The sequence below is a fragment of the Nematostella vectensis genome, chromosome 8 (genome assembly GCF_932526225.1).
Source record: "Nematostella vectensis chromosome 8, jaNemVect1.1, whole genome shotgun sequence".
Taxonomy (NCBI): domain Eukaryota; kingdom Metazoa; phylum Cnidaria; class Anthozoa; order Actiniaria; family Edwardsiidae; genus Nematostella; species Nematostella vectensis.
In genome coordinates this window covers 15505428-15530698 of record NC_064041.1, presented here as the reverse complement: position 1 = coordinate 15530698, position 25271 = coordinate 15505428, and the positions used below count along the sequence as shown (strand labels likewise).

Here is a 25271-nt window from a genome sequence, read left to right as displayed (position 1 = left end):
GAAAGAAAGACGTACCATATATGACTCCAGAGTGGAAGGCGGCAGAATAAACGAATGTATGTATCTAATTCAAAATTTTCTCTTTCAGCTGTTGGAAATCACTAAATTAAGACCGCTGCAAGATCTAACTGAGATTTCCATGGTGGGAAACCCGATGTCTACCTTGGCGCATAGCCACTTGTACGCCATCTTCCAGCTGCGCTCTCTTACCACCCTCGACAAGCAGACGGTGATGGATGACGAAAGAGTAGCTGCAGATGACAGATTTGGACAAGGTAGAATATGCATCTTTCTACTTAAAAACAGTTTTGGTTTTACTTTAAACACTTTCTCAATTATCCAAGGTAACCGCAAATATTCTCATTTAAAAACAACCCCTTTTGTCTGGTTTTATTCAAGACACTTTATGTACCTAATTCTTAAGGAGATTTTCCCATTTGAAAGTGAGTTTATCAAAATCAAGCACTATTTTACCCAGTTTTGCCTCAAGTCAAACTCTCTAATTCAGATATAATCTGACATTGAAAATTGCAAAGGATTGCAATTGAAAGGATTGCAAAGAATCAACAACCTGCAACATCTGTGTGTTAGAAGGGAGAAAAAAAAAATTATGATTTTAATAGTGCCCTTCAACCCTTTCCAAGATCTTGTCACAAGTAGATGGTACTAAACTTAGCATAAAGAGATGTTCACCAAAGGTAAGCTTTGGAAGATTGCACTGCCAAAATTTGTGCTGAATGGCTGCATGGAAAATAATTCCATAATCAAAACTGATTCTTACATGTTGTCTTTGCTAACTTTCTAAAAAATTCGTCTTGGTTGGCCATGGTAGCTCATGCCTCTCTGCTTGCCATCACAGTTTCTTGAAATTATTTACCTCTTTGTCACCAGATGAGATTAGGCGACTGGAAGCAGAACTCAACAGACAGAACAAACTCTATGATGCCCTGTTTGAGGAGAAGCATTCAGTTTCTACTGAACTTGATAAAGTGAGCCGACTTCATCAGCAACAAAAAGAGAAAGATACCCAGCTGGCTCAAAGAAACAAAGAGCTCCAGAGAGAACTGAACGCCAAGGAAGAAATTGTACGTGCAGTACAACATCTATATAACGGACACCTTCTGGAATGAAAAATATGTCTGTTATATGGAGGTGGCTGCTAAATAGAGGTTTTATATATATAGTGTTTTGAGCAGTCCGTAATTTTTTTTTTTGGGGGGGTGCCCTTAATGGAGGCATGTTTTAAATAGCATCTATAGGGTTTCATTAAGTTTCAGAGTTTAGCGTACTTATGTATACAAAAAATAAATTGTGAATCGGAACATTTAACTCATCTTGGTAATTCTGTTTCTTTTTTTGTTGTTTTTTATTTCCTCAATTTCTATTGGGGTACATATTATACGTGGATTTTCGAATTTTCTTTAAAAAAAGGCCTTAAAAATTGGGGTGCTGATTATATGCAGGTGCGTATTATATGCCGGTAAATACGGTAGGCGGTGGAGATTGATAAGTAGGAGGGGAAAGTTATTTTATTTGATTAGTTCAAATAAAACTTTTTTTAAAAGAAGTAGGTGGTTCCACTGGCCAGCAGGGCCTACCCCGGCATCAACCCAGAACCCATAAGGGTTTCAAACCGAACGCAAACGCCCCTTTTATCTCTGTTTCCCTCTTTAGTGAAAATATGCCTTCAAAGACCTTTACAAAAGCTTTATTTTCATTTTTTTCTCTCAGCTGGCTAGTAAAACCAAGGAGCTGTCCAGAGCTTGTGAGAAGCAGTTCAGACTGGAACAGGAACTGGCATTCTATAAACTTGACGCTAAGTTTGAACACCTGGGTAAACTGCCTTGGCCTGAGGGTGCTGAGGTATGGTGTAATTGCAGTTTTTTTCACCAGGGTAAATTCCAATGGGCTGAGGGAACTTAAGTATGATTACAGTTTGTTCTTGCATTTGAAAAGAGGTGGCTAAGGTGCAAAAAAGGGCGTATAATGCTTAATGATACATCCATATTTATATCCAAATTTTTTGTTAAAAAATTAAGTACAACATGTGACTAGGCAGGATTTACATGTGCAACCTCATCATCAGTATACTGAGATTGCCGCAGTAAAACACTGTTTACCACATGCAAGTAACCTAATACCTACTGTAGCTCAATCTTCACTTTAAAACAAAAGGTCAAACAACAACTGAGTGAAGGTTTTCTTAGTTGCCTTGGCCATCATCCCTTTGATGCTCTTTGGAAATAAAGCTATTTTCAAAGCTTTACAAAATAATACTAGAATCACTCACCAGTCCTTTCTGTGAGAAAATGTTAATGTAGCTTTACACATCTTCTGCAGTTCCCTGAAGTTGAAGACGATGAGGCTGCATATATTGGCAAAGCTGGTTACAAACCAAACGCATTTGCACGTGAGTCGCACCCTTTGAGTCCATCTCAGAAGGCTGAGCTCAGCGCTATAGGGGCCCGCCTGAGTGACCGATATGGCGGACAGAACAAGAATACTCTGGATGAATTACATGAGGCGCTGTTGTCTGATTTACAAGACCAGGAAATGGCTGTCAAGAAAGGTAAGTGAAATGTAAACTGAAGACACAGGGCTGAAGTATATTTCTAGAGCCTGCCAATCTTACACCATTGAGTCCTTTTAACACAATGCGGATGACACAAAGGGTAAATGAATGGCCCGTTTTTGAAGAAAAACTATTCACAACCTGATATTTATTATTTTGTTGAAGTCTATAGATCTGGTACCACCTTACCCTAGCCCATTCAGGCTGCAACAACTTAATTTTAAGCTACATTTATGAACTTATGTTATCATGTTGGTCAAAGCTATACAAGGGTATGAGTAATGATGTATTTCTATTCCTAGCTCAACTAGAGCTAGCGAAGCTAGAGGATGAGTTACGTCGCAAAAGAAACCAGCTAAAGGATGCTGTAGATGAACTGGATCAGGTGCAGAGGGCGATAGAGGAAGAGGTAGATATACCTACTCTTGTTACATGTTGCACCCCACCAGCCACACCTAAAATACCATCTATACACCCCAACTAACAGGGGACTATAGAGGTATAGAATATGCACATTTCTCATACCACCACACCCTAACTACACATCCAAATGCCATATCAATTCACTAACCTTACCTACAGCAACAGGATCTCAAAATACATGCAGCTAGGGAACTAATTGTACACCCCAAAATACTCTATCTACACCCCACTACACCCTTCATGCATACCCATCCAAATGCCACACTTGTATGTCTCAGCACTGAACATCACACTGCGCCCTATCTACAACACCATATCAGGCCGTTAAAGTACCTGTTTTTACTGAACGCACAATATATCAGGCCCTCACATACCTGCTTTTACTGAACGCATCATGTCCGTTGAACACAAACCACATTCAATCACCTCCAGCACTCATCTACAGTACATTCCCCCGCTATAATTATCTATGCTCTTCCGCCAAAGTACAGTACATTCCTCCGCTATAATTATCTATGCTATTCGGCCAAAGGCTCTCAAATTCCTGGTAATACCTGATTGTGTCTTTACAATACTTCCACTTCATAGTGCATCTCTGGCAACATAAGCCCGATACTATTAACTGATAAACCTTTATTTTTTTACTTAGATTCAGCTGTTGGATGATGAAGACAGGAGACTAATGGCCGCCATTGCTGAGAAGAAGAAATTTGTAAGTTAAATGGTCTTTTTTCCTCTCCTAGTTATTTAGGGAACTCCCTTATAATACACTGCACGTCGTTTTAACTATCATCGGGGCAATATTAAGGCAGATTTAGGCAGCACCATTTAGTTGTATGCAATTCGACTCGTAAATTGTAAATCAGGCTACGACTCTGCTACGATGCTCAACTAAGATAGTCGTAGTGTGCTATTCAGGGCAAAGACATGTAGACAGATCACATACGACCAAATTGTGCTGTCTAAATCCCTGGCGGTCTGGTTGAGTTGCCTGTGGTTGATGAGATGTGCGCAGGCGCTAGTCATGGCGGCCACGTTTTTGCTTGCTCTGTCAATGTTGATAAAGTTACTATGCCTAAGGCAGCACATCGATCATCATTCACTGTCACCTACGTCCGTAGACACTGTGACACCTCTACATGGGTTTGCCGTAACAGTTAGAAGACCTGGCGTTAGTCCTTGCCGCATACGAATCGCTAAATCTGGGTTTTTCGATTCTCGACTCCCTGTTAGCAAAGCTTGTAAACATGGACTTGTTGTACTAGCCATCCCTGGATTCTACCCCCCAATTGACATAACCATCTTCACTGATGTTCCGCTCAACCCAGGACTTGTCGCTGCAGCTCGAATTAACAAGAACTTGGATGATAACAACTTACTGGTCGTCGGCCATGTCAACGATCCTTCGGCAGTTCATTTGCATAACCGCAATAACACAAGCTCCACTGTTCACTACACAAGAGAGCATCTCCGTGATCTTCGTTCTCGGGGCTCGCTTGAAAACAGGGACGTTTTTTCAAACTCTCAAAGATCTTGGAATATTTAGATTCCGCGGGAAAAGCGGTGGTCGTAGAAAGAATGGTATTGCTCGAACAGATAATAATCCGAACTGTGAACTCGAATCCAGCATCCCATAATGCTTGTGGTCCTGATTTGCATCCAGCATCGCGTATTACCATGGCAGCGCCTCCAGCGATAGTCGAGAAAAATATAAGCCGTGTTGCCCGAATTCCTGTTGTGGTATCCAATGTCCGTTTGCTTGCGTCTAAAATTGACGAGCTCGAATGTGTCTCCTCGACAAACTCCGCTGATGTGATCTGTGTCACGAAAACCTGGTTAACGGATCATATCCCGGATTCTTCTGTCAATTTGAGCGGCTATGTCTTATTCCGAAAGGATCGCGAAACTTTTGCAGGCGGCATTGCTGTGCACGTGAACTTCACGATACCCTGTAAACGACTTACTGAGTTGGAACTCGACGGCTGTATATCAGAAAACTTCTGGCTGCAGCTACGGCCCCGGCGACTCCCTAGGCCAATTTCTGTGATCCTCGTGGCTGTTATTTACCACCCGCCTCGAGCCACCGCAGAAGACAATAAACAGCTCTACGCTCATATCCAACATTCCTTTGATCTATACCTCCGGAGTCACCCGGACTGTCTGGTCTGTATAGTCGGGGATTTTAATCCCAATTCAACCAACATCTCCCCATCTTTATTTCATCGGAGGTGTGGCTTTACTCAGATTGTTAAGGTGAAAACCTGTGACACCCTTGATTGGTGCCTGACCAACACCCCCAAGGTGTGGTCCGCACCCAAACAGCTACGCAAGATCGGAACCTCGGACCATTATTCTGTCCTAGTCAGTCCTAACACCTCTAACTTGAAACGTATCAAGCGAATAATCACCACGCGCGATACACGTGATAGTGCTCTACGTGACTTCGGTCGGTGGATACCTTTGGATGCCTTTTCTCGGCAACAGCTCTATTCCATCGAATCTTGCAAGGACAAAACCAACTATTTTTTGCAAGTATTTGGCGCCGCCGTTGATCGCTTCTTACCAGCCAAGCCAATTCGATTACACGATACCGACAAAGATTGGATTACGCCCAGAATAAAATCTCTGGTTGCTAGGAGACAACGCGCTCTTTCTAGATACGGTAAAGATTCCCATGTATTCAAATATTGGCGGAACCAAGTCCAGCGATGTATCAAGAGCTCCTAGAAATCTCCTACAATCCAAAGTGAAGCCTCTCAAGCAAACCCGTGTGGACAAGTGGTGGAAAAATATTTAGAGTCTCGGGGGTGTGTCTGCATCGGACGACCAGCGGTATTGCCAATTAATAGACGGCTCTACAATCCAGTCTGTAAGTGACCTGTGCGAGAGGATTAACCAGTTCTTAGTCAGTCTTACATCGGACTTTGAACCTCTCGGACCCGGTGACGTCACGTCAATTTTAGTGGATGAGATCCCCGAATCCCTTTTGGTCACTCCAAGGGAAGCGGGAATGGCTCTTCGAGCCACAAAAGTGAAAAAAGCACCTGGTCCCGACTCTATTCCCAATATTGTGTGGAAAATATTTGCATTTGAGCTGGCCCCAGTTGTCACCGATATATACAATTCGAGCTTGAAGGATGGCTATCTTTACCCGATATTGAAGTAGGGAGCTGTTTCTCCAATACCCAAGCGACGCCCCCCTGCCACTTTTGAGGATGATATTAGACCCATCGCATTGACATGCCAGCTAGCAAAGATGTTCGAGGGCTTCACTCTCACAAGAGCTCTCCCTAAGATCCTCCGGAATCTCGATCCCAACCAATTCGCTGTCGCTAGAAAATCGACTATTGATGCTCTGGTGTACATGTTACACTGGTTGCTGGACGGTCTTGATAGGGGTAACTGCTCGGGGATGTTTTTCTTCGCGGACTTCAAAAAGGAGTTCGATCTCATTGATCACAAGATATTGCTGGCCAAACTCCATGGCTACGGTCTTCATCCATGCTTAGTCCGTTGGATTACAACCTTCTTGGAGGGACGAACCCAGTTTGCACGGATTTCCTCAGTAACGTCATCTGTTCAGCCCATAAATGGAGGGATTCCTCAAGGGACCCGGCTCGGTCCTGTGCTGTTCGCAGTCATGGTTAACGACCTCATGGCCTCGTGGCCCCCTCGTGCGAAGTTCGTGGACGATCTCACCTTACTAGAAATAGTGCCTAGGAATTCTCCCCCGGTCATGAACTTCCTCGTGGAGGATATCCACAATTATGCGAAAAGTCACAATATGGTTTTGAATCCCAAAAAGTGTAAATCAATGACCGTTGACTTCCTTGATCATAACAGCTGTGTGTGGGGTCCCATTGTTATCAGCAACGCGGTCGTGGAGCGCGTGAGCACTTTCAAATTACTCGGTGTTGTTATTTCTCACGACCTCACATGGGATGCTCACTGTGAAGTTATAATCAAAAAAGCTAACAAAAGGCTATATGCACTACGTCAGCTTAAGAAAAGTGGTTTAGGGGAAAGTGATCTAGTCGATGTGTATTGCGCCCTGATTAGATCAATTTTTGAATACGGCTGTGTTGTTTTCTCTAATCTACCGAAACGCCTCTGCTATTCCTTAGAAAAGATTCAGAAACGTTTCTCTCCGTTATCTACCCGAATCTGAATTATGAGAATGCACTTGTACAGGCTAATCTTCAAGACCTTGAAAGCCGTAGGCAAGATCTCTGTAAAAAAAATACATGTGTAATTTATCAGAAGAAAACCCTGTACATAAACTTATATTGTCAAGGACTATAACAATACCGCAAACGTACAGCCTGCGATCGAATGTAACCCGACGTGCTACACCGTCAAGAATCAAGAGGCTCAGTGACTTTGTTTCTGTCAAGTATTTAAATGTTTTGTAATTTTTCCTGTAATTCAGTCCTATGGCTGCGATAGGAATAAATAAACACATTAGCAGTAGAAGTGAAACCACAGGAAACCCACTAGCCAAACTACAGGTGAGCAAGACCCAGGCCCCTCACGGAGGGACTAGGCCGCGGTACAATATTATGTCTGGAATAGTATCAATGGTGAAAATACATTTTTGTTAACTTTTTAGGCTTTCTTTTCTACGTTATAAGTTAAAAGAAAAGAAAATGTTGGCGTTAAAGATAATAATCGAACAAATCGAGAATATAAAAAGGTTGTATGTGCAGTTGTCCAGACTTTATATTCTGCGCAGAGTAGATGTTGCATGGTCTTTATAGTGGGGTTCCTGTGGCAGAGGAGATGTTGCATGGTCTTTATAGTGGGTTTCCTGTGGCAGAGGAGATTTTGCATGGTCTCTATAGTGGGGTTCCTGTGGCAGAGGAAATGTTGCATGGTCTTTATAGTGGGGCTCCTGTGGCATAGGAGATGTTGCATGGTCTTTATAGTGGGGTTCCTGTGGCAGAGGAGATGTTGCATGGTCTTTATAGTGGGGTTCCTGTGGCAGAGGGGATGTTGCATGGTCTTTATAGTGGGGTTCCTGTGGCAGAGGAGATGTTGAATGGTCTTTATAGTGGGGTTCCTGTGGCAGAGGAGATGTTGCATGGTCTTTATAGCGGGGTTCCTGTGGCAGTGAAGATGTTGCATGGTCTTTATAGTGGGTTTCCTGTGGCAGTGGAGATGTTGCATGGTCTTTATAGTGGGGTTCCTGTGGCAGATGAGATGTTGCATGGTATTTATAGTGGGATTCCTGTGGCAGAGGAGATGTTGATTGTTCTTCATAGTGGAGTTCCTGTGTATTCTCCTTTTGCTGTGTTCGCGATATCCAATTATTAGGGACCTTAAGCAACGACGACGGCAACATGGAACTTTCTCGGTCAGACTGTAAACACAGTAAACTCCTCTCACCACGTTTGCTACTGTAGAAATAATGTCCTTAGTTTACTGTTATCTGTCTTTGACTAAAATATTTTCCTCGTACCATTGCAGTTAGATTGGAATTGATCGCCAAGCGCGAACGCATCTTTTTCTAGACGTCGTCGTCCTCGCCTCAGGCCCCCATTCTCTTTTATTTCACCTACTCAGATTCGTGATCTGGAGGAAGTTGCCGCTGACCTTGAAGGGCGCATGAACAAGATTCACGCCGACTTGCGCAGAAAGGAAAGTGAAATGAACAAGCTGCAACACGCTCTGAACAACACATCTCCTGATGATCCAGCTTATGTGAGTAATAAATCTACCCAGGAAGGGTGGGGAGGGGAAACACTTTAAACAGCAAGCGCTGAACAACACATCCCCTGATGATCCAGCTTATGTGAGTAATAAACCTACCCAGGGAGGGAGGGGAGGAGAAACACTTTAAACAGCACGCGCTGAATAACACATCCCCTGATGATCCAGCTTATGTGAGTAATAAATCTACCCAGGAAGGGTGGGGAGGAGAAACACTTTAAACAGCACGCGCTGAACAACACAACCCCTGATGATCCAGCCTATGTGAGTAATAAATCTACTCAGGGAGGGAGGGGAGGAGAAACACTTTAAACAGCACGCGCTGAACAACACATCCCCTGATGATCCAGCTTATGTGAGTAATAAATCTACCCAGGGAGGGGGGGGGAGGAGAAACACTTTAAACAGCACGCGCTGAACAACACATCCCCTGATGATCCAGCTTATGTGAGTAATAAATCTACCCAGGGATGGAGGGGAGGAGAAACACTTTAAACAGCACGCGCTGAACGACACATCCCCTGATGATCCAGCTTATGTGAGTAATAAATCTACCCAGGAAGGGTGGGGAGGAGAAACACTTTAAACAGCAAGCGCTGAACAACACTTCCCCTGATGATCCAGCTTATGTGAGTAATAAATCTACCCAGGAAGGGTGGGGAGGAGAAACACTTTAAACAGCAAGCTCTGAATGACACATCCCCTGGTGATCCATTTTATGTGAGTAATAAATCTACCCAGGAAGGGTGGGGAGGAGAAACACTTTAAACAGCAAGCGCTGAACAACACATCCCCTGGTGATCCAGCTTATGTGAGTAATAAATCTACCCAGGAAGGGTGGGGAGGAGAAACACTTTAAACAGCACGCGCTGAACAACACAACCCCTGATGATCCAGCTTATGTGAGTAATAAATCTACCCAGGGAAGGAGGGGAGGAGAAACACTTTAAACAGCACGCGCTAAAACAACACATCCCGGATGATCCAGCCTATGTGAGTAATAAATCTACCCAGGGAAGGAGGGGAGGAGAAACACTTTAAACAGCACGCGCTAAAACAACACATCCCGGATGATCCAGCCTATGTGAGTAATAAATCTACCCAGGGAGGGAGCGGTGTGAAAACACTTTAAACAGCACGCGCTAAAACAACACATCCCGGATGATCTAGCCTATGTGAGTAATAAACCTACCCAGGGAGGGAGGGGAGTGAAAACACTTTAAACAGCACGCGCTGAACAACACAACCCCTGATGATCCAGCCTATGTGAGTAATAAATCTACCCAGGGATGGAGGGGGGGGAGTTGAAACAGCAAGCGCAGCACTGCCTCCTCGGGCGCTTATGGCGTCGCAGCCAAGGGGAACTGGAAACGAGCTGCGCTGCATGTTTTATACTGAGTCCTCGAGCATGTCTACGATTTGTAATATGAGAAGCAAGCCTTTCGAGGAGGCGAGAGAGGGTTGTAAGGGTTGATGGATGGAATGGGAAAACCCATAAAAGTATAGATAGTTTTTTTTGGCAAACCGCTGTCACTTTTATATATTTATTTATGTACTGGCATTTGCTAAGGAAAATCTACTGTAACTTTGAAAAGGGGTGTTGTTAAAACAAAAGTCAAATCAAACTTACTCATTTTGGAACAGCTTTTATTTATTTCTTCATAGTGGACATCTAGATTGTATATAAGATGTCGTGTCTTTTTCATTTGTCTTTGAAAACCGCCACCTGTTGCTCGACGTTTACGACTTTTGACACTTCGCACTTCATTATTTATGTACGGCGTCTTGTTCTCAACAAGATACTAGAAGCACTCAATATTTACCTAATGCAGTGCTTTCTCGCGTATTTCGTACGGCATGGAAAACGATCGATTTGATCTGTGTCGATTGTATCTGTAAGTGGATTGGCTGCAAAGGATCAATCGCTGAGATGAGTGCTAAAAGTTTTTACCTCTCTTTAACATTGTGAGAGAAGTCGAACGTGTGCTGATTTTGACATTTTATTTAGTTTCGGCGCGCGCGCAAATCCAACGTCGGCGGCGTTCTACCTTTTCGCGCCTTTTCGACCCTAAGATTTAGAGTCTAATATTTATAAAAAAAGCAAAGTACTATTGTTGCATAAAAATTTTGGTCTTGACACATGAAGGTCCATTTAGTGTACATCTATTTGTTATTTTAAAGCACAAGAAATTCATTTGAATTCATACGTCGAACCTCAAAGCCATGCGAAAGTTTCGAGTCCCATTTTCAGCAATACTCTTATTTTTAAATAGTTTTTAATTACGCTCATTTATTTGATACCCATGAATCACTGGACGCTGCAATACATGCATCTCGACCTTACTCAAAGGCCCCGTGTCACCTGTTTTTTGTAGTCCTTTATCTAGGGAAATAAAAACTGTTGGTCGATAAAGTCTTAGATAATTATGCCCACTATAATCGTTTAATCGGCTGTTTCCTATTGTTACGCCTGTACTACCAATTAATTTATTATACAAAATTTCTGGCATGTTGTAGGTAGAGTTGCAGGCGCGCCTTGCGGAGACAGAGCAGCAGTTGCGTGACGCCCTATCAGAGTATGACTCTTTGAAGCGTGACTACGATCAGGCGATGGCGCAACTTCAAGAAGAGATCGCGGCGCTAGACAAGATGCAAGCTGAGCTCGAAAAAAAACGTAAGACTCAAAGTGCTATGTCCGCTTATGTCAAACAGGGACTTAACCCCAATACCCCCTCCCCATCCGCCGGCCTTTTTTCACCTCGTTCTCGCGCCTGTGACCTCTACGCCCTGGGTAATGGTTCGTTAACGGTGACGAAGGTGCGACAGGGAGAACGTGACAGTAAGTGCTTTCATGCTTCATAAAGTGAAAATAAGCCTAATATCTATCGCAGCGAACACTTATAATGTGGTTTACTGCACACATGTTAATATACTTGGTGTTTTTACGTCGTAAAAATTATCAATTAAATTTCGTAAATGTATGGTTCTGGTATCGCTGGAGTTATTAATCTGTTACGATCAATTAGTACCCATCAAAACTGACATTTTACATCTGGCTGTTACCGCTGGCAACCGCTGACAAGGCGTACATTGACAACTCTCCATTTTAGGTAAGACCGCTGACAAGTCTGCACAACAGGCGGAACTAAAAAGTATAATCAATGATCTTAACAAACATCTAGAAGCCATGAAAACACAGGTGGCCCAACAGCAAGAGGCAATTGGTCAGTTACAGCAAGAAAAAGAGGGACTTGAACAGAGATTGCAAGAGTCACATGATCAAGCGGCACAGGGAAACCAGCAGTTACAGGGTGAGTTTATAAGAAAGAATACTGCATCCAATCACACATCGTATGAAAGAAAATTATCAATTCATCGAAGTTGTTTTGCTTAGTTCAGCAGCGGCAACTATAAATTTAAAAAAAATATCGAAATGAGAAGATATTACGCAAAAGTTCGAGGCCTGGGAACATGCGAACAAACAAACAAACAAACAAAAAACATCCAAAGAGTTTATTCAAAACAGTAAGTCCAATCTAATATAATTTCTTTCGGATTACAAAGGGAATAGCTGTAGCGTGTTGCTCAGTCCATTTTCAGACAAGCCCGCAAATACAAAACACTTCTATAATATTCATACAAATGCCATAATACACGCTGCTCTAACTGACTTGTATTAAATTAAGGTGCCCAAAACAAGCACCAAAGTGACAAAAGAACTGATTAATCTTGGGAGTTTACAATAAACAAGGGTTCGATATTGGGTTTATGTGATGGTTGAACACTTTGAATATTTTGACAGGCCTGATGTTCCAGTGGCTCAACGAGGACGTCACGCCAACAGTAAACTTCTATCTTTTTCTTATTATTTGCGGATTTAATAAACTTCCAAACTGCTTTGGGGCAAGTCCTTTATATGTGAACATCGTTAAGCCATATTTTTTTGCTTTAAATTTTACTTCTTTTGGGAAGAATTAGGAGCGAATCAATCAGTTGTTTAGAGTCAAGAAAAACAGACAATTTCATAGGATTATTCAATAAACATCTCCCTAGTTGTCATAATGGAGATCTAGAAAAAAAAATAATGCAAGAACACTTAAATTGTCTAATGGCTAAACAACATTCAAGCTATAAAACGGAGTTTCTGCTTTAAAATAGGCTTGGGAAAAAGTATGAGAAAATTGCGGAAAGTTTTGAGACTTTCGCCAGTGGCGCGAAATCACGGCGCGCGAGCGACTGATAAGGCTGCATTTATCTTCAAATTACCGCTCCTTCCACAAGGGTGGTCTCGAATTACACCATTATATCTCTCAACCAGAGCAGCTTTCTCTATTTCCCCGCCTTTTTTCTCCATTTCCTAAGGTGTAATTATCAGGTAACTTTAACATCACAACACTTTAGTCTAGTTGATGTAAGGCTTTGTTGCTGGTCCGTATTGGGCTCGGACCCATGACCTTAGCGTTATTGGCACCACGCTCTGCCGACTGAGCTAACGGACCAACTGATATACAACTACAGCGATTTAGTTTACAAAAGAAGGTAGCAAAAGTAACCTACAAAAATAATTCAATTGGCAGCGGTGGGATTCGAACCCACGCCTCTTTCGAGACTGGTGCCTAAAACCAGCGCCTTAGACCGCTCGGCCACGCTACCGTTTCTGCAATATTGTTATCACAACAACTCAGTCTAGTCTGTGGAGAACTTTGTTGCTGAATAAAAGACTAGCTAGTCAACAAAACTGCATTGACGGTTATTTAAAAATAAACTTTTGGTCCGTATGGGGCTCGAACCCATGACCTTAGGGTTATTAGCACCACGCTCTTCCGACTTAGCTAAGTCTGTGGAGAACGTTTTTGCTGAATAAAAGACAAGCTGGTCAACACAACTGCATTGACGGTTATTTAAAAATACACTTGTGGTCCGTATGGGGCTCGAACCCATGACCTTAGCGTTATTAGCACCACGCTCTGCCGACTGAGCTAACGGACCAACTGATATACAACCCACGCCTCTTTCGAGACTGGTGCCTAAAACCAGCGCCTTAGACCGCTCGGCCACGCTACCGTTTCTGCAATATTGTTATCACAACAATTTAGTCTAGTCTGTGGAAAACTTTGTTGCTGAATAAAAGACTAGCTAGTCAACACAACTATGGTTAGTTAAAAATAAACTGCTGGTCCGTATGGGGCTCGAACCCATGACCCATGACAACTACAGCGATTTAGTTTACAAAAGAAGGTATCAAAAGTAACCTACAAAAATATTTCAATTGGCAGCGGTGGGATTCGAACCCACGCCTCTTTCGAGACTGGTGCCTAAAACCAGCGCCTTAGACCGCTCGGCCACGCTACCGTTTCTGCGATATTGTTATCACAACAACTCAGTCAAGTCTGTGGAAAACTTTGTTGCTGAATAAAAGACTAGCTAGTCAACACAACTATGGTTAGTTAAAAATAAACTTTTGGTCCGTATGGGGCTCGAACCCATGACCTTAGCGTAATTAGCACCACGCTCTGCCGACTGAGCTAACGGACCAACTAATATACAACTACAGCGATGTAGTTTACAAAAGAAGGCAGCAAAAGTAACCTACAAAAATAAATCAATTGGCAGCGGTGAGATTGGAACCCACGCCTCTTTCGAGACTGGTGCCTAAAACCAGCGCCTTAGACCGCTCTGCCACGCTACCGTTTCTTCAATATTGTTATCACAACAATTTAGTCTAGTCTGTGGAAAACTTTGTTGCTGAATAAAAGACTAGCTAGTCAACACAACTATGGTTAGTTAAAAATAAACTGCTGGTCCGTATGGGGCTCGAACCCATGACCTTAGCGTTATTACCACCACGCTCTGCCGACTGAGCTAACGGACCAACTGATACACAACTACAGCGATTTAGTTTACAAAAGAAGGTATCAAAAGTAACCTACAAAAATAATTCAATTGGCAGCGGTGGGATTCGAACCCACGCCTCTTTCGAGACTTGTGCCTAAAACCAGCGCCTTAGACCGCTCGGCCACGCTACCGTTTCTGCGATATTGTTATCACAACAACTCAGTCAAGTCTGTGGAAAACTTTGTTGCTGAATAAAAGACTAGCTAGTCAACACAACTATGGTTAGTTAAAAATAAACTGCTGGTCCGTATGTGACTCGAACCCATGACCTTAGCGTTATTAGCACCACGGTCTGCCGACTGAGCTAACGGACCAACTGATATACAACTACAGCGATTTAGTTTACAAATCAAGGTAGCAAAAGTAACCTACAAAAATAATTCAATTGGCAGCGGTTGGATTCGAACCCACGCCTCTTTCGAGACTGGTGCCTAAAACCAGCGCCTTAGACCGCTCGGCCACGCTACCGTTTCTGCAATATTGTTATCACAACAACTCAGTCTAGTCTGTGGAAAACTTTGTTGCTGAATAAAAAACTAGCTAGTCAACACAACTATGGTTAGTTAAAAATTAACTGCTGGTCCGTATGGGACTCGAACCCATGACCTTAGCGTTATTACCACCACGCTCTGCCGACTGAGCTAACGGACCAACTGATACACAACTACAGCGATTTAGTTTACAAAAGAAGGTATCAAAAGTAACCTACAAAAATAATTCAATTGGTAATAGGTAACGCAGCCTGCACCCGCGAACGGGTATAACACAGTTTGTATTTAACTGTTCTCCGCCCTTTTACGGCGAGCTTCCCTTTGTTTTAAATAGGTTTCATATCTTCTTTTGTCGTATGACGTGCAGATGTTTTTTGTGATCGCCCTCCATTCCTTTCTATTATGTACATGATAGTTCCACGCTTCAAGGACGCATCCAATTTTGAGGTCTTTTTTCAAAATGTCCTTGAATCTTAGTTTAGGACGACCAACTGGGCGAGACCCGTGTTCTAGCTCCGAAAATAATAGCTGCTTAGGCACTCTGTCATCGTCCATTCGGCAGAGGTGACCAAGCCAGCGGAAACGATTTCTAGCTAATTTTGTTTCAATATCATCTACGTTTGCACGACGGAGGACGTCTTCATTGCTTATATAGTCATCCCACTTGATCTTGAGGATTAGGCGTAAATGGCGTTGTTGCAGAGTACGAAGTTCTCTAACTTCATGCTGATATACAGTCCATGTCTCACTACCGTACAATAAGAGAGGCATCAGACATTGATTATAAACAGCGATCTTGGTTGGTACAGTGAGATCACGTGAGTCGAAAACTCTCTTTCGAAGGCGACCATAAGCACATGATACAGCTTGTATACGAGATGTGAGCTCCGCTCTCATTGAGCAGTCACTTGACAGGATACTACCAAGGTATTTAAAGTGAGTAACATTGACCAGCTTAATGCCATCAACATAAAAGTCGGCAGTATTACCAATACACATAGTCTCCGTCTTTTTAGTGTTAATGCGCATCCCCATTCTCTTAGCAAGTTCATTGTACGATGTAAGTAAAGACTGCAGACCCTCTGGGGTATCGCTAAATAAGGCGATATCGTCAGCGTACTGTGCCTCCCTGATGAATTCCGTAAGGACTTTTGTTTTTGCTTTGAGCCTGCGAAGATCGAAGAGATTACCATCAAATCGGAATCTTATCTTGATGCTGCAGGTGTGTTCAATTTTATTAAAGGCCAACCAGAGCAGGACAGCAGCATAGATGCCGAATAGAGTTGGTGCTAACTTACATCCTTGCTTGACACCACAGTTGTATTCAAATGCTCGAGTTAGCTCTCCGTCTACGATTAGCCTAGCATGAACATCAGAATATAGCTTCTTTATTATACTTATGAACTTTGGTGGGCATCCTAGTTTGCCAAGGATCGAAAAGAGAAGTTCACGATTGACAGTGTCGAAGGCAGCGGTGGGATTCGAACCCACGCCTCTTTCGAGACTTGTGCCTAAAACCAGCGCCTTAGACCGCTCGGCCACGCTACCGTTTCTGCGATATTGTTATCACAACAACTCAGTCAAGTCTGTGGAAAACTTCGTTGCTGAATAAAAGACTAGCTAGTCAACACAACTATGGTTAGTTAAAAATAAACTGCTGGTCCGTATGGGACTCGAACCCATGACCTTAGCGTTATTAGCACCACGCTCTGCCGACTGAGTTAACGGACCAACTGATATACAACTACAGCGATTTAGTTTACAAAAGAAGGTAGCAAAAGTAACCTACAAAAATAATTCAATTGGCAGCGGTGGGATTCGAACCCACGCCTCTTTCGAGACTGGTGCCTAAAACCAGCGCCTTAGACCGCTCGGCCACGCTACCGTTTCTGCAATATTGTTATCACAACAACTCAGTCTAGTCTGTGGAAAACTTTGTTGCTGAATAAAAAACTAGCTAGTCAACACAACTATGGTTAGCTAAAAATAAACTGCTGGTCCGTATGGGGCTCGAACCCATGACCTTAGCGTAATTAGCACCACGCTCTGCCGACTGAGCTAACGGACCAACTGATATACAACTACAGCGATTTAGTTTACAAAAGAAGGTATCAAAAGTAACCTACAAAAATATTTCAATTGGCAGCGGTGAGATTTGAACCCACGCCTCTTTCGAGACTGGTGCCTAAAACCAGCGCCTTATACCGCTCGGCCACGCTACCGTTTCTGCAATATTGTTATCACAACAACTCAGGCTAGTCTGTGGAGAACTTTGTTGCTGAATAAAAGACTAGCTAGTCAACAAAACTGCATTGACGGTTATTTAAACATAAACTTTTGGTCCGTATGGGGCTCGAACCCATGACCTTAGCGTTATTAGCACCACGCTCTTCCGACTTAGCTAAGTCTGTGGAGAACGTTTTTGCTGAATAAAAGACAAGCTGGTCAACACAACTGCATTGACGGTTATTTAAAAATACACTTTTGGTCCGTATGGGGCTCGAACCCATGACCTTAGCGTTATTAGCACCACGCTCTGCCGACTGAGCTAACGGACCAACTGATATACAACCCACGCCTCTTCAGAGACTGGTGCCTTAAACCAGCGCCTTAGACCGCTCGGCCACGCTACCGTTTCTGCAATATTGTTATCACAACAATTAGTCTAGTCTGTGGAGAACGTTTTTGCTGAATATAAGACAAGCTGGTCAACACAACTGCATTGATGTTTATTTTAAAAAAATAAACTGCTGGTCCGTATGGGGCTCGAACCCATGACCTTAGCGTTATTAGCACCACGCTCTGCCGACTGAGCTAACGGACCAACTGATATACAACCCACGCCTCTTTCGAGACTGGTGCCTAAAACCAGCGCCTTCGACCGCTCGGCCACGCTACCGTTTCTGCAATATTGTTATCACAACAACTCAGTCTAGTCTGTGCAAAACTTTGTTGCTGAATAAAAGACTAGCTAGTCAACACAACTATGGTTAGTTAAAAATAAACTGCTGGTCCGTATGGGGCTCGAACCCATGACCTTAGCGTTATTAGCACCACGCTCTGCCGACTAAGCTAACGGACCAACTGATATACAAATACTAAGATTTAGTTTACAAAAGAAGGTAGCAAAAGTAACCTACAAAAATATTTCAATTTGCAGCGTTGGGATTCGAACCCACGCCTCTTCAGAGACTGGTGCCTAAAACCAGCGCCTTGGACCGCTCGGCCACGCTACCGTTTCTGCAATATTGTTATCACAACAATTAGTCAAGTCTTTGGAGAACGTTTTTGCTGAATAAAAGACAAGCTGGTCAACACAACTGCATTGACGGTTATTTAAAAATAAACTTTTGGTCCGTATGGGGCTCGAACCCATGACCTTAGCGTTATTAGCACCACGCTCTGCCGACTGAGCTAACGGACCAACTGATATACAACTACAGCGATTTAGTTTACAAAAGAAGGTATCAAAAGTAACCTACAAAAATAATTCAATTGGCAGCGGTGGGATTCGAACCCACGCCTCTTTCGAGACTGGTGCCTAAAACCAGCGCCTTAGACCGCTCGCCGTTTCTGCAATATTGTTACCACAACAATTTATTCTAGTCTGTGGAAAACTTTGTTGCTGAATAAAAGACTAGCTAGTTAACACAACTATGGTTAGTTAAAAATAAACTGCTGGTCCGTGTAGGGCTCGAACCCATGACCCATGACAACTACAGCGATTTAGTTTACAAAAGAAGGTATCAAAAGTAACCTACAAAAATATTTCAATTGGCAGCGGTGGGATTCGAACCCACGCCTCTTTCGAGACTGCTGCCTAAAACCAGCGCCTTAGACCGCTCGGCCACGCTACCGTTTCTGCAATATTGTTATCACAACAATTTAGTCTAGTCTGTGGAAAACTTTGTTGCTGAATAAAAAACTAGCTAGTCAACACAACTATTGTTAGTTAAAAAAAAACTGCTGGTCCGTATGGGGCTCGAACCCATGACCTTAGCGTAATTAGCACCACGCTCTGCCGACTGAGCTAACGGACCAACTGATATACAACTACAGCGATGTAGTTTACAAAAGAAGGCAGCAAAAGTAACCTACAAAAATAAATCAATTGGCAGCGGTGGGATTGGAACCCACGCCTTTTTCGAGACTGGTGCCTAAAACCAGCGCCTTAGACCGCTCTGCCACGCTACCGTTTCTTCAATATTGTTATCACAACAATTTAATCTAGTCTGTGGAAAACTTTGTTGCTGAATAAAAGACTAGCTAGTCAACACAACTATGGTTAGTTAAAAATAAACTGCTGGTCCGTATGGGGCTCGAACCCATGACCTTAGCGTTATTAGCACCACGGTCTGCCGACTGAGCTAACGGACCAACTGATATACAACTACAGCGATTTTGTTTACAAAAGAAGGTATCAAAAGTAACCTACAAAAATAATTCAATTGGCACATTGGGATTCGAACCCACGCCTCTTCAGAGACTGGTGCCTAAAACCAGCGCCTTGGACCGCTCGGCCACGCTACCGTTTCTGCAATATTGTTATCACAACAATTAGTCAAGTCTGTGGAGAACGTTTTTGCTGAATAAAAGACAAGCTGGTCAACACAACTGCGTTGACGGTTATTTAAAAATAAACTTTTGGTCCGTATGGGGCTCGAACCCATGACCTTAGCGTTATTAGCACCACGCTCTGCCGACTGAGCTAACGGACCAACTGATATACAACTACAGCGATTTAGTTTACAAAAGAAGGTATCAAAAGTAACCTACAAAAATAATTCAATTGGCAGCGGTGGGATTCGAACCCACGCCTCTTCAGAGACTGGTGCCTAAAACCAGCGCCTTGGACCGCTCGGCCACGCTACCGTTTCTGCAATATTGTTATCACAACAATTAGTCAAGTCTGTGGAGAACGTTTTTGCTGAATAAAAGACAAGCTGGTCAACACAACTGCATTGACGGTTATTTAAAAATAAACTTTTGGTCCGTATGGGGCTCGAACCCATGACCTTAGCGTTATTAGCACCACGCTCTGCCGACTGAGCTAACGGACCAACTGATATACAACTACAGCGATTTAGTTTACAAAAGAAGGTATCAAAAGTAACCTACAAAAATAATTCAATTGGCAGCGGTGGGATTCGAACCCACGCCTCTTCAGAGACTGGTGCCTAAAACCAGCGCCTTGGACCGCTCGGCCACGCTACCGTTTCTGCAATATTGTTATCACAACAATTAGTCAAGTCTGTGGAGAACGTTTTTGCTGAATAAAAGACAAGCTGGTCAACACAACTGCATTGACGGTTATTTAAAAATAAACTTTTGGTCCGTATGGGGCTCGAACCCATGACCTTAGCGTTATTAGCACCACGCTCTGCCGACTGAGCTAACGGACCAACTGATATACAACTACAGCGATTTAGTTTACAAAAGAAGGTATCAAAAGTAACCTACAAAAATAATTCAATTGGCAGCGGTGGGATTCGAACCCACGCCTCTTTCGAGACTGGTGCCTAAAACCAGCGCCTTAGACCGCTCGCCGTATCTGCAATATTGTTATCACAACAATTTAGTCTAGTCTGTGGAAAACTTTGTTGCTGAATAAAAGACTAGCTAGTTAACACAACTATGGTTAGTTAGCGATTTAGTTTACAAAAGAAGGTATCAAAAGTAATCTACAAAAATAATTCAATTGGCAGCGGTGGGATTGGAACCCACGCCTCTTTCGAGACTGGTGCCTAAAACCAGCGCCTTAGACCGCTCTGCCACGCTACCGTTTCTGCAATATTGTTATCACAACAATTTAGTCTAGTCTGTGGAAAACTTTGTTGCTGAATAAAAGACTAGCTAGTCAACACAACTATGGTTAGTTAAAAATAAACTGCTGGTCCGTATGGGGCTCGAACCCATGACCTTAGCGTTATTACCACCACGCTCTGCCGACTGAGCTAACGGACCAACTGATACACAACTACAGCGATTTAGTTTACAAAAGAAGGTATCAAAAGTAACCTACAAAAATAATTCAATTGGCAGCGGTGGGATTCGAACCCACGCCTCTTTCGAGACTTGTGCCTAAAACCAGCGCCTTAGACCGCCCGGCCACGCTACCGTTTCTGCGATATTGTTATCACAACAACTCAGTCAAGTCTGTGGAAAACTTTGTTGCTGAATAAAAGACTAGCTAGTCAACACAACTATGGTTAGTTAAAAATAAACTGCTGGTCCGTATGTGACTCGAACCCATGACCTTAGCGTTATTAGCACCACGCTCTGCCGACTGAGCTAACGGACCAACTGATATACAACTACAGCGATTTAGTTTACAAAAGAAGGTAGCAAAAGTAACCTACAAAAATAATTCAATTGGCAGCGGTTGGATTCGAACCCACGCCTCTTTCGAGACTGGTGCCTAAAACCAGCGCCTTAGACCGCTCGGCCACGCTACCGTTTCTGCAATATTGTTATCACAACAACTCAGTCTAGTCTGTGGAAAACTTTGTTGCTGAATAAAAAACTAGCTAGTCAACACAACTATGGTTAGTTAAAAATTAACTGCTGGTCCGTATGGGGCTCGAACCCATGACCTTAGCGTTATTAGCACCACGCTCTGCCGGCTGAGCTAACGGACCAACTGATATACCACTACAGCGATTTAGTTTACAAAAGAAGGTATCAAAAGTAACCTACAAAAATATTTCAATTGACAGCGGTGGGATTCGAACCCACGCCTCTTTCGAGACTGGTGCCTAAAACCAGCGCCTTAGACCGCTCTGCCACGCTACCGTTTCTTCAATATTGTTATCACAACAATTTAGTCTAGTCTGTGGAAAACTTTGTTGCTGAATAAAAAACTAGCTAGTCAACACAACTATTGTTAGTTAAAAAAAACTGCTGGTCCGTATGGGGCTCGAACCCATGACCTTAGCGTAATTAGCACCACGCTCTGCCGACTGAGCTAACGGACCAACTGATATACAACTACAGCGATGTAGTTTACAAAAGAAGGCAGCAAAAGTAACCTACAAAAATAAATCAATTGGCAGCGGTGGGATTGGAACCCACGCCTTTTTCGAGACTGGTGCCTAAAACCAGCGCCTTAGACCGCTCTGCCACGCTACCGTTTCTGCAATATTGTTATCACAACAATTTAATCTAGTCTGTGGAAAACTTTGTTGCTGAATAAAAGACTAGCTAGTCAACAAAACTGCATTGACGGTTATTTAAACATAAACTTTTGGTCCGTATGGGGCTCGAACCCATGACCTTAGCGTTATTAGCACCACGCTCTTCCGACTTAGTTAAGTCTGTGGAGAACGTTTTTGCTGAATAAAAGACAAGCTGGTCAACACAACTGCATTGACGGTTATTTAAAAATACACTTTTGGTCCGTATGGGGCTCGAACCCATGACCTTAGCGTTATTAGCACCACGCTCTGCCGACTGAGCTAACGGACCAACTGATATACAATCCACGCCTCTTCAGAGACTGGTGCCTTAAACCAGCGCCTTAGACCGCTCGGCCACGCTACCGTTTCTGCAATATTGTTAACACAACAATTAGTCTAGTCTGTGGAGAACGTTTTTGCTGAATAAAAGACAAGCTGGTCAACACAACTGCATTGACGGTTATTTAAAAATACACTTTTGGTCCGTATGGGGCTCGAACCCATGACCTTAGCGTTATTAGCACCACGCTCTGCCGACTGAGCTAACGGACCAACTGATATACAACTACAGCGATTTAGTTTACAAAAGAAGGTATCAAAAGTAATCTACAAAAATAATTCAATTGGCAGCGGTGGGATTCGAACCCACGCCTCTTTCGAGACTGGTGCCTAAAACCAGCGCCTTAGACCGCTCGGCCACGCTACCGTTTCTGCAATATTGTTATCACAACAATTAGTTAAGTCTGTGGAGAACGTTTTTGCTGGATAAAAGACTAGCTAGTCAACAAAACTGTATTGACGGTTATTTAAAAATAAACTTTTGGTCCGTATGGGGCTCGAACCCATGACCTTAGAGTTATTAGCACCACGCTCTGCCGACTGAGCTAACGGACCAACTGATATACAACTACAGCGATTTAGTTTACAAAAGAAGGTATCAAAAGTAACCTACAAAAATAATTCAATTGGCAGCGGTGGGATTCGAACCCACGCCTCTTTCGAGACTGCTGCCTAAAACCAGCGCCTTAGACCGCTCTGCCACGCTACCGTTTCTTCAATATTGTTATCACAACAATTTAATCTAGTCTGTGGAAAACTTTGTTGCTGAATAAAAGACTAGCTAGTCAACACAACTATGGTTAGTTAAAAATAAACTGCTGGTCCGTATGGGGCTCGAACCCATGACCTTAGCGTTATTAGCACCACGCTCTGCCGACTGAGCTAACGGACCAACTGATATACAACTACAGCGATTTAGTTTACAAAAGAAGGTATCAAAAGTAACCTACAAAAATAATTCAATTGGCACATTGGGATTCGAACCCACGCCTCTTCAGAGACTGGTGCCTAAAACCAGCGCCTTAGACCGCTCGGCCACGCTACCGTTTCTGCAATATTGTTATCACAACAATTAGTCAAGTCTGTGGAGTACGTTTTTGCTGAATAAAAGACAAGCTGGTCAACACAACTGCATTGACGGTTATTTAAAAATAAACTTTTTGTCCGTATGGGGCTCGAACCCATGACCTTAGCGTTATTAGCACCACGCTCTGCCGACTGAGCTAACGGACCAACTGATATACAACTACAGCGATTTAGTTTACAAAAGAAGGTATCAAAAGTAACCTACAAAAATAATTCAATTGGCAGCGGTGGGATTCGAACCCACGCCTCTTTCGAGACTGGTGCCTAAAACCAGCGCCTTAGACCGCTCGCCGTTTCTGCAATATTGTTACCACAACAATTTATTCTAGTCTGTGGAAAACTTTGTTGCTGAATAAAAGACTAGCTAGTTAACACAACTATGGTTAGTTAAAAATAAACTGCTGGTCCGTGTGGGGCTCGAACCCATGACCCATGACAACTACAGCGATTTAGTTTACAAAAGAAGGTATCAAAAGTAACCTACAAAAATATTTCAATTGGCAGCGGTGGGATTCGGACCCACGCCTCTTTCGAGACTGCTGCCTAAAACCAGCGCCTTAGACCGCTCGGCCACGCTACCGTTTCTGCAATATTGTTATCACAACAATTTAGTCTAGTCTGTGGAAAACTTTGTTGCTGAATAAAAAACTAGCTAGTCAACACAACTATTGTTAGTTAAAAATAAACTGCTGGTCCGTATGGGGCTCGAACCCATGACCTTAGCGTAATTAGCACCACGCTCTGCCGACTGAGCTAACGGACCAACTGATATACAACTACAGCAATGTAGTTTACAAAAGAAGGCAGCAAAAGTAACCTACAAAAATAAATCAATTGGCAGCGGTGGGATTGGAACCCACGCCTTTTTCGAGACTGGTGCCTAAAACCAGCGCCTTAGACCGCTCTGCCACGCTACCGTTTCTTCAATATTGTTATCACAACAATTTAATCTAGTCTGTGGAAAACTTTGTTGCTGAATAAAAGACTAGCTAGTCAACACAACTATGGTTAGTTAAAAATAAACTGCTGGTCCGTATGGGGCTCGAACCCATGACCTTAGCGTTATTAGCACCACGGTCTGCCGACTGAGCTAACGGACCAACTGATATACAACTACAGCGATTTAGTTTACAAAAGAAGGTATCAAAAGTAACCTACAAAAATAATTCAATTGGCACATTGGGATTCGAACCCACGCCTCTTCAGAGACTGGTGCCTAAAACCAGCGCCTTAGACCGCTCGGCCACGCTACCGTTTCTGCAATATTGTTATCACAACAATTAGTCAAGTCTGTGGAGTACGTTTTTGCTGAATAAAAGACAAGCTGGTCAACACAACTGCATTGACGGTTATTTAAAAATAAACTTTTGGTCCGTATGGGGCTCGAACCCATGACCTTAGCGTTATTAGCACCACGCTCTGCCGACTGAGCTAACGGACCAACTGATATACAACTACAGCGATTTAGTTTACAAAAGAAGGTATCAAAAGTAACCTACAAAAATAATTCAATTGGCAGCGGTGGGATTCGAACCCACGCCTCTTTCGAGACTGGTGCCTAAAACCAGCGCCTTAGACCGC

General features: G+C 43.1%; 1 protein-coding gene and 43 non-coding genes across 48 annotated transcripts in view; 1 reads left to right on the top strand and 43 right to left on the bottom strand.

Annotated features, from left to right (window-relative positions):
• Positions 1-25271, top strand: part of LOC116613873 (centriolin) — a 140608-nt gene that overhangs the window by 11523 nt on the left and 103814 nt on the right. For all 5 annotated transcript variants that reach the window (XM_048730955.1, XM_048730959.1, XM_048730958.1 and 2 more), the window contains 9 exons: positions 89-275; positions 892-1085; positions 1732-1863; positions 2341-2569; positions 2875-2981; positions 3645-3707; positions 8558-8695; positions 11222-11378; positions 11815-12015. In XM_048730955.1, coding sequence (XP_048586912.1) covers positions 89-275; positions 892-1085; positions 1732-1863; positions 2341-2569; positions 2875-2981; positions 3645-3707; positions 8558-8695; positions 11222-11378; positions 11815-12015 — 1408 coding nt within the window. The remainder of the gene's footprint in view (positions 1-88; positions 276-891; positions 1086-1731; positions 1864-2340; positions 2570-2874; positions 2982-3644; positions 3708-8557; positions 8696-11221; positions 11379-11814; positions 12016-25271) is intronic.
• On the bottom strand, positions 13276-13357 carry Trnal-uag. The gene has a single exon. It is a non-coding gene; the product is annotated as a tRNA-Leu (tRNA).
• Trnai-aau lies at positions 13621-13693 on the bottom strand. The gene has a single exon. It is a non-coding gene; the product is annotated as a tRNA-Ile (tRNA).
• Positions 13975-14056, bottom strand: Trnal-uag. Its single transcript has one exon. It is a non-coding gene; the product is annotated as a tRNA-Leu (tRNA).
• Positions 14167-14239, bottom strand: Trnai-aau. The gene has a single exon. It is a non-coding gene; the product is annotated as a tRNA-Ile (tRNA).
• Trnai-aau lies at positions 14504-14576 on the bottom strand. Its single transcript has one exon. It is a non-coding gene; the product is annotated as a tRNA-Ile (tRNA).
• On the bottom strand, positions 14649-14730 carry Trnal-uag. Its single transcript has one exon. It is a non-coding gene; the product is annotated as a tRNA-Leu (tRNA).
• On the bottom strand, positions 14841-14913 carry Trnai-aau. The gene has a single exon. It is a non-coding gene; the product is annotated as a tRNA-Ile (tRNA).
• On the bottom strand, positions 14986-15067 carry Trnal-uag. The gene has a single exon. It is a non-coding gene; the product is annotated as a tRNA-Leu (tRNA).
• On the bottom strand, positions 15178-15250 carry Trnai-aau. The gene has a single exon. It is a non-coding gene; the product is annotated as a tRNA-Ile (tRNA).
• On the bottom strand, positions 16557-16638 carry Trnal-uag. The gene has a single exon. It is a non-coding gene; the product is annotated as a tRNA-Leu (tRNA).
• Trnai-aau lies at positions 16749-16821 on the bottom strand. The gene has a single exon. It is a non-coding gene; the product is annotated as a tRNA-Ile (tRNA).
• Trnal-uag lies at positions 16894-16975 on the bottom strand. Its single transcript has one exon. It is a non-coding gene; the product is annotated as a tRNA-Leu (tRNA).
• Positions 17086-17158, bottom strand: Trnai-aau. The gene has a single exon. It is a non-coding gene; the product is annotated as a tRNA-Ile (tRNA).
• On the bottom strand, positions 17231-17312 carry Trnal-uag. Its single transcript has one exon. It is a non-coding gene; the product is annotated as a tRNA-Leu (tRNA).
• Positions 17576-17648, bottom strand: Trnai-aau. The gene has a single exon. It is a non-coding gene; the product is annotated as a tRNA-Ile (tRNA).
• Trnai-aau lies at positions 17842-17914 on the bottom strand. The gene has a single exon. It is a non-coding gene; the product is annotated as a tRNA-Ile (tRNA).
• Trnai-aau lies at positions 18100-18172 on the bottom strand. The gene has a single exon. It is a non-coding gene; the product is annotated as a tRNA-Ile (tRNA).
• Trnai-aau lies at positions 18442-18514 on the bottom strand. The gene has a single exon. It is a non-coding gene; the product is annotated as a tRNA-Ile (tRNA).
• Trnal-uag lies at positions 18866-18947 on the bottom strand. The gene has a single exon. It is a non-coding gene; the product is annotated as a tRNA-Leu (tRNA).
• Trnai-aau lies at positions 19058-19130 on the bottom strand. The gene has a single exon. It is a non-coding gene; the product is annotated as a tRNA-Ile (tRNA).
• Trnai-aau lies at positions 19395-19467 on the bottom strand. Its single transcript has one exon. It is a non-coding gene; the product is annotated as a tRNA-Ile (tRNA).
• On the bottom strand, positions 19736-19808 carry Trnai-aau. Its single transcript has one exon. It is a non-coding gene; the product is annotated as a tRNA-Ile (tRNA).
• Positions 19881-19962, bottom strand: Trnal-uag. Its single transcript has one exon. It is a non-coding gene; the product is annotated as a tRNA-Leu (tRNA).
• On the bottom strand, positions 20078-20150 carry Trnai-aau. Its single transcript has one exon. It is a non-coding gene; the product is annotated as a tRNA-Ile (tRNA).
• Trnal-uag lies at positions 20223-20304 on the bottom strand. Its single transcript has one exon. It is a non-coding gene; the product is annotated as a tRNA-Leu (tRNA).
• On the bottom strand, positions 20420-20492 carry Trnai-aau. The gene has a single exon. It is a non-coding gene; the product is annotated as a tRNA-Ile (tRNA).
• On the bottom strand, positions 20790-20871 carry Trnal-uag. The gene has a single exon. It is a non-coding gene; the product is annotated as a tRNA-Leu (tRNA).
• On the bottom strand, positions 20982-21054 carry Trnai-aau. The gene has a single exon. It is a non-coding gene; the product is annotated as a tRNA-Ile (tRNA).
• Positions 21127-21208, bottom strand: Trnal-uag. Its single transcript has one exon. It is a non-coding gene; the product is annotated as a tRNA-Leu (tRNA).
• Trnai-aau lies at positions 21319-21391 on the bottom strand. The gene has a single exon. It is a non-coding gene; the product is annotated as a tRNA-Ile (tRNA).
• Trnal-uag lies at positions 21464-21545 on the bottom strand. The gene has a single exon. It is a non-coding gene; the product is annotated as a tRNA-Leu (tRNA).
• Trnai-aau lies at positions 21656-21728 on the bottom strand. Its single transcript has one exon. It is a non-coding gene; the product is annotated as a tRNA-Ile (tRNA).
• On the bottom strand, positions 21801-21882 carry Trnal-uag. Its single transcript has one exon. It is a non-coding gene; the product is annotated as a tRNA-Leu (tRNA).
• Positions 21992-22064, bottom strand: Trnai-aau. Its single transcript has one exon. It is a non-coding gene; the product is annotated as a tRNA-Ile (tRNA).
• Positions 22482-22554, bottom strand: Trnai-aau. Its single transcript has one exon. It is a non-coding gene; the product is annotated as a tRNA-Ile (tRNA).
• On the bottom strand, positions 22745-22817 carry Trnai-aau. Its single transcript has one exon. It is a non-coding gene; the product is annotated as a tRNA-Ile (tRNA).
• Trnal-uag lies at positions 22890-22971 on the bottom strand. The gene has a single exon. It is a non-coding gene; the product is annotated as a tRNA-Leu (tRNA).
• Trnai-aau lies at positions 23087-23159 on the bottom strand. The gene has a single exon. It is a non-coding gene; the product is annotated as a tRNA-Ile (tRNA).
• Trnai-aau lies at positions 23424-23496 on the bottom strand. Its single transcript has one exon. It is a non-coding gene; the product is annotated as a tRNA-Ile (tRNA).
• Trnai-aau lies at positions 23765-23837 on the bottom strand. Its single transcript has one exon. It is a non-coding gene; the product is annotated as a tRNA-Ile (tRNA).
• Trnai-aau lies at positions 24381-24453 on the bottom strand. The gene has a single exon. It is a non-coding gene; the product is annotated as a tRNA-Ile (tRNA).
• Positions 24718-24790, bottom strand: Trnai-aau. Its single transcript has one exon. It is a non-coding gene; the product is annotated as a tRNA-Ile (tRNA).
• Trnai-aau lies at positions 25059-25131 on the bottom strand. The gene has a single exon. It is a non-coding gene; the product is annotated as a tRNA-Ile (tRNA).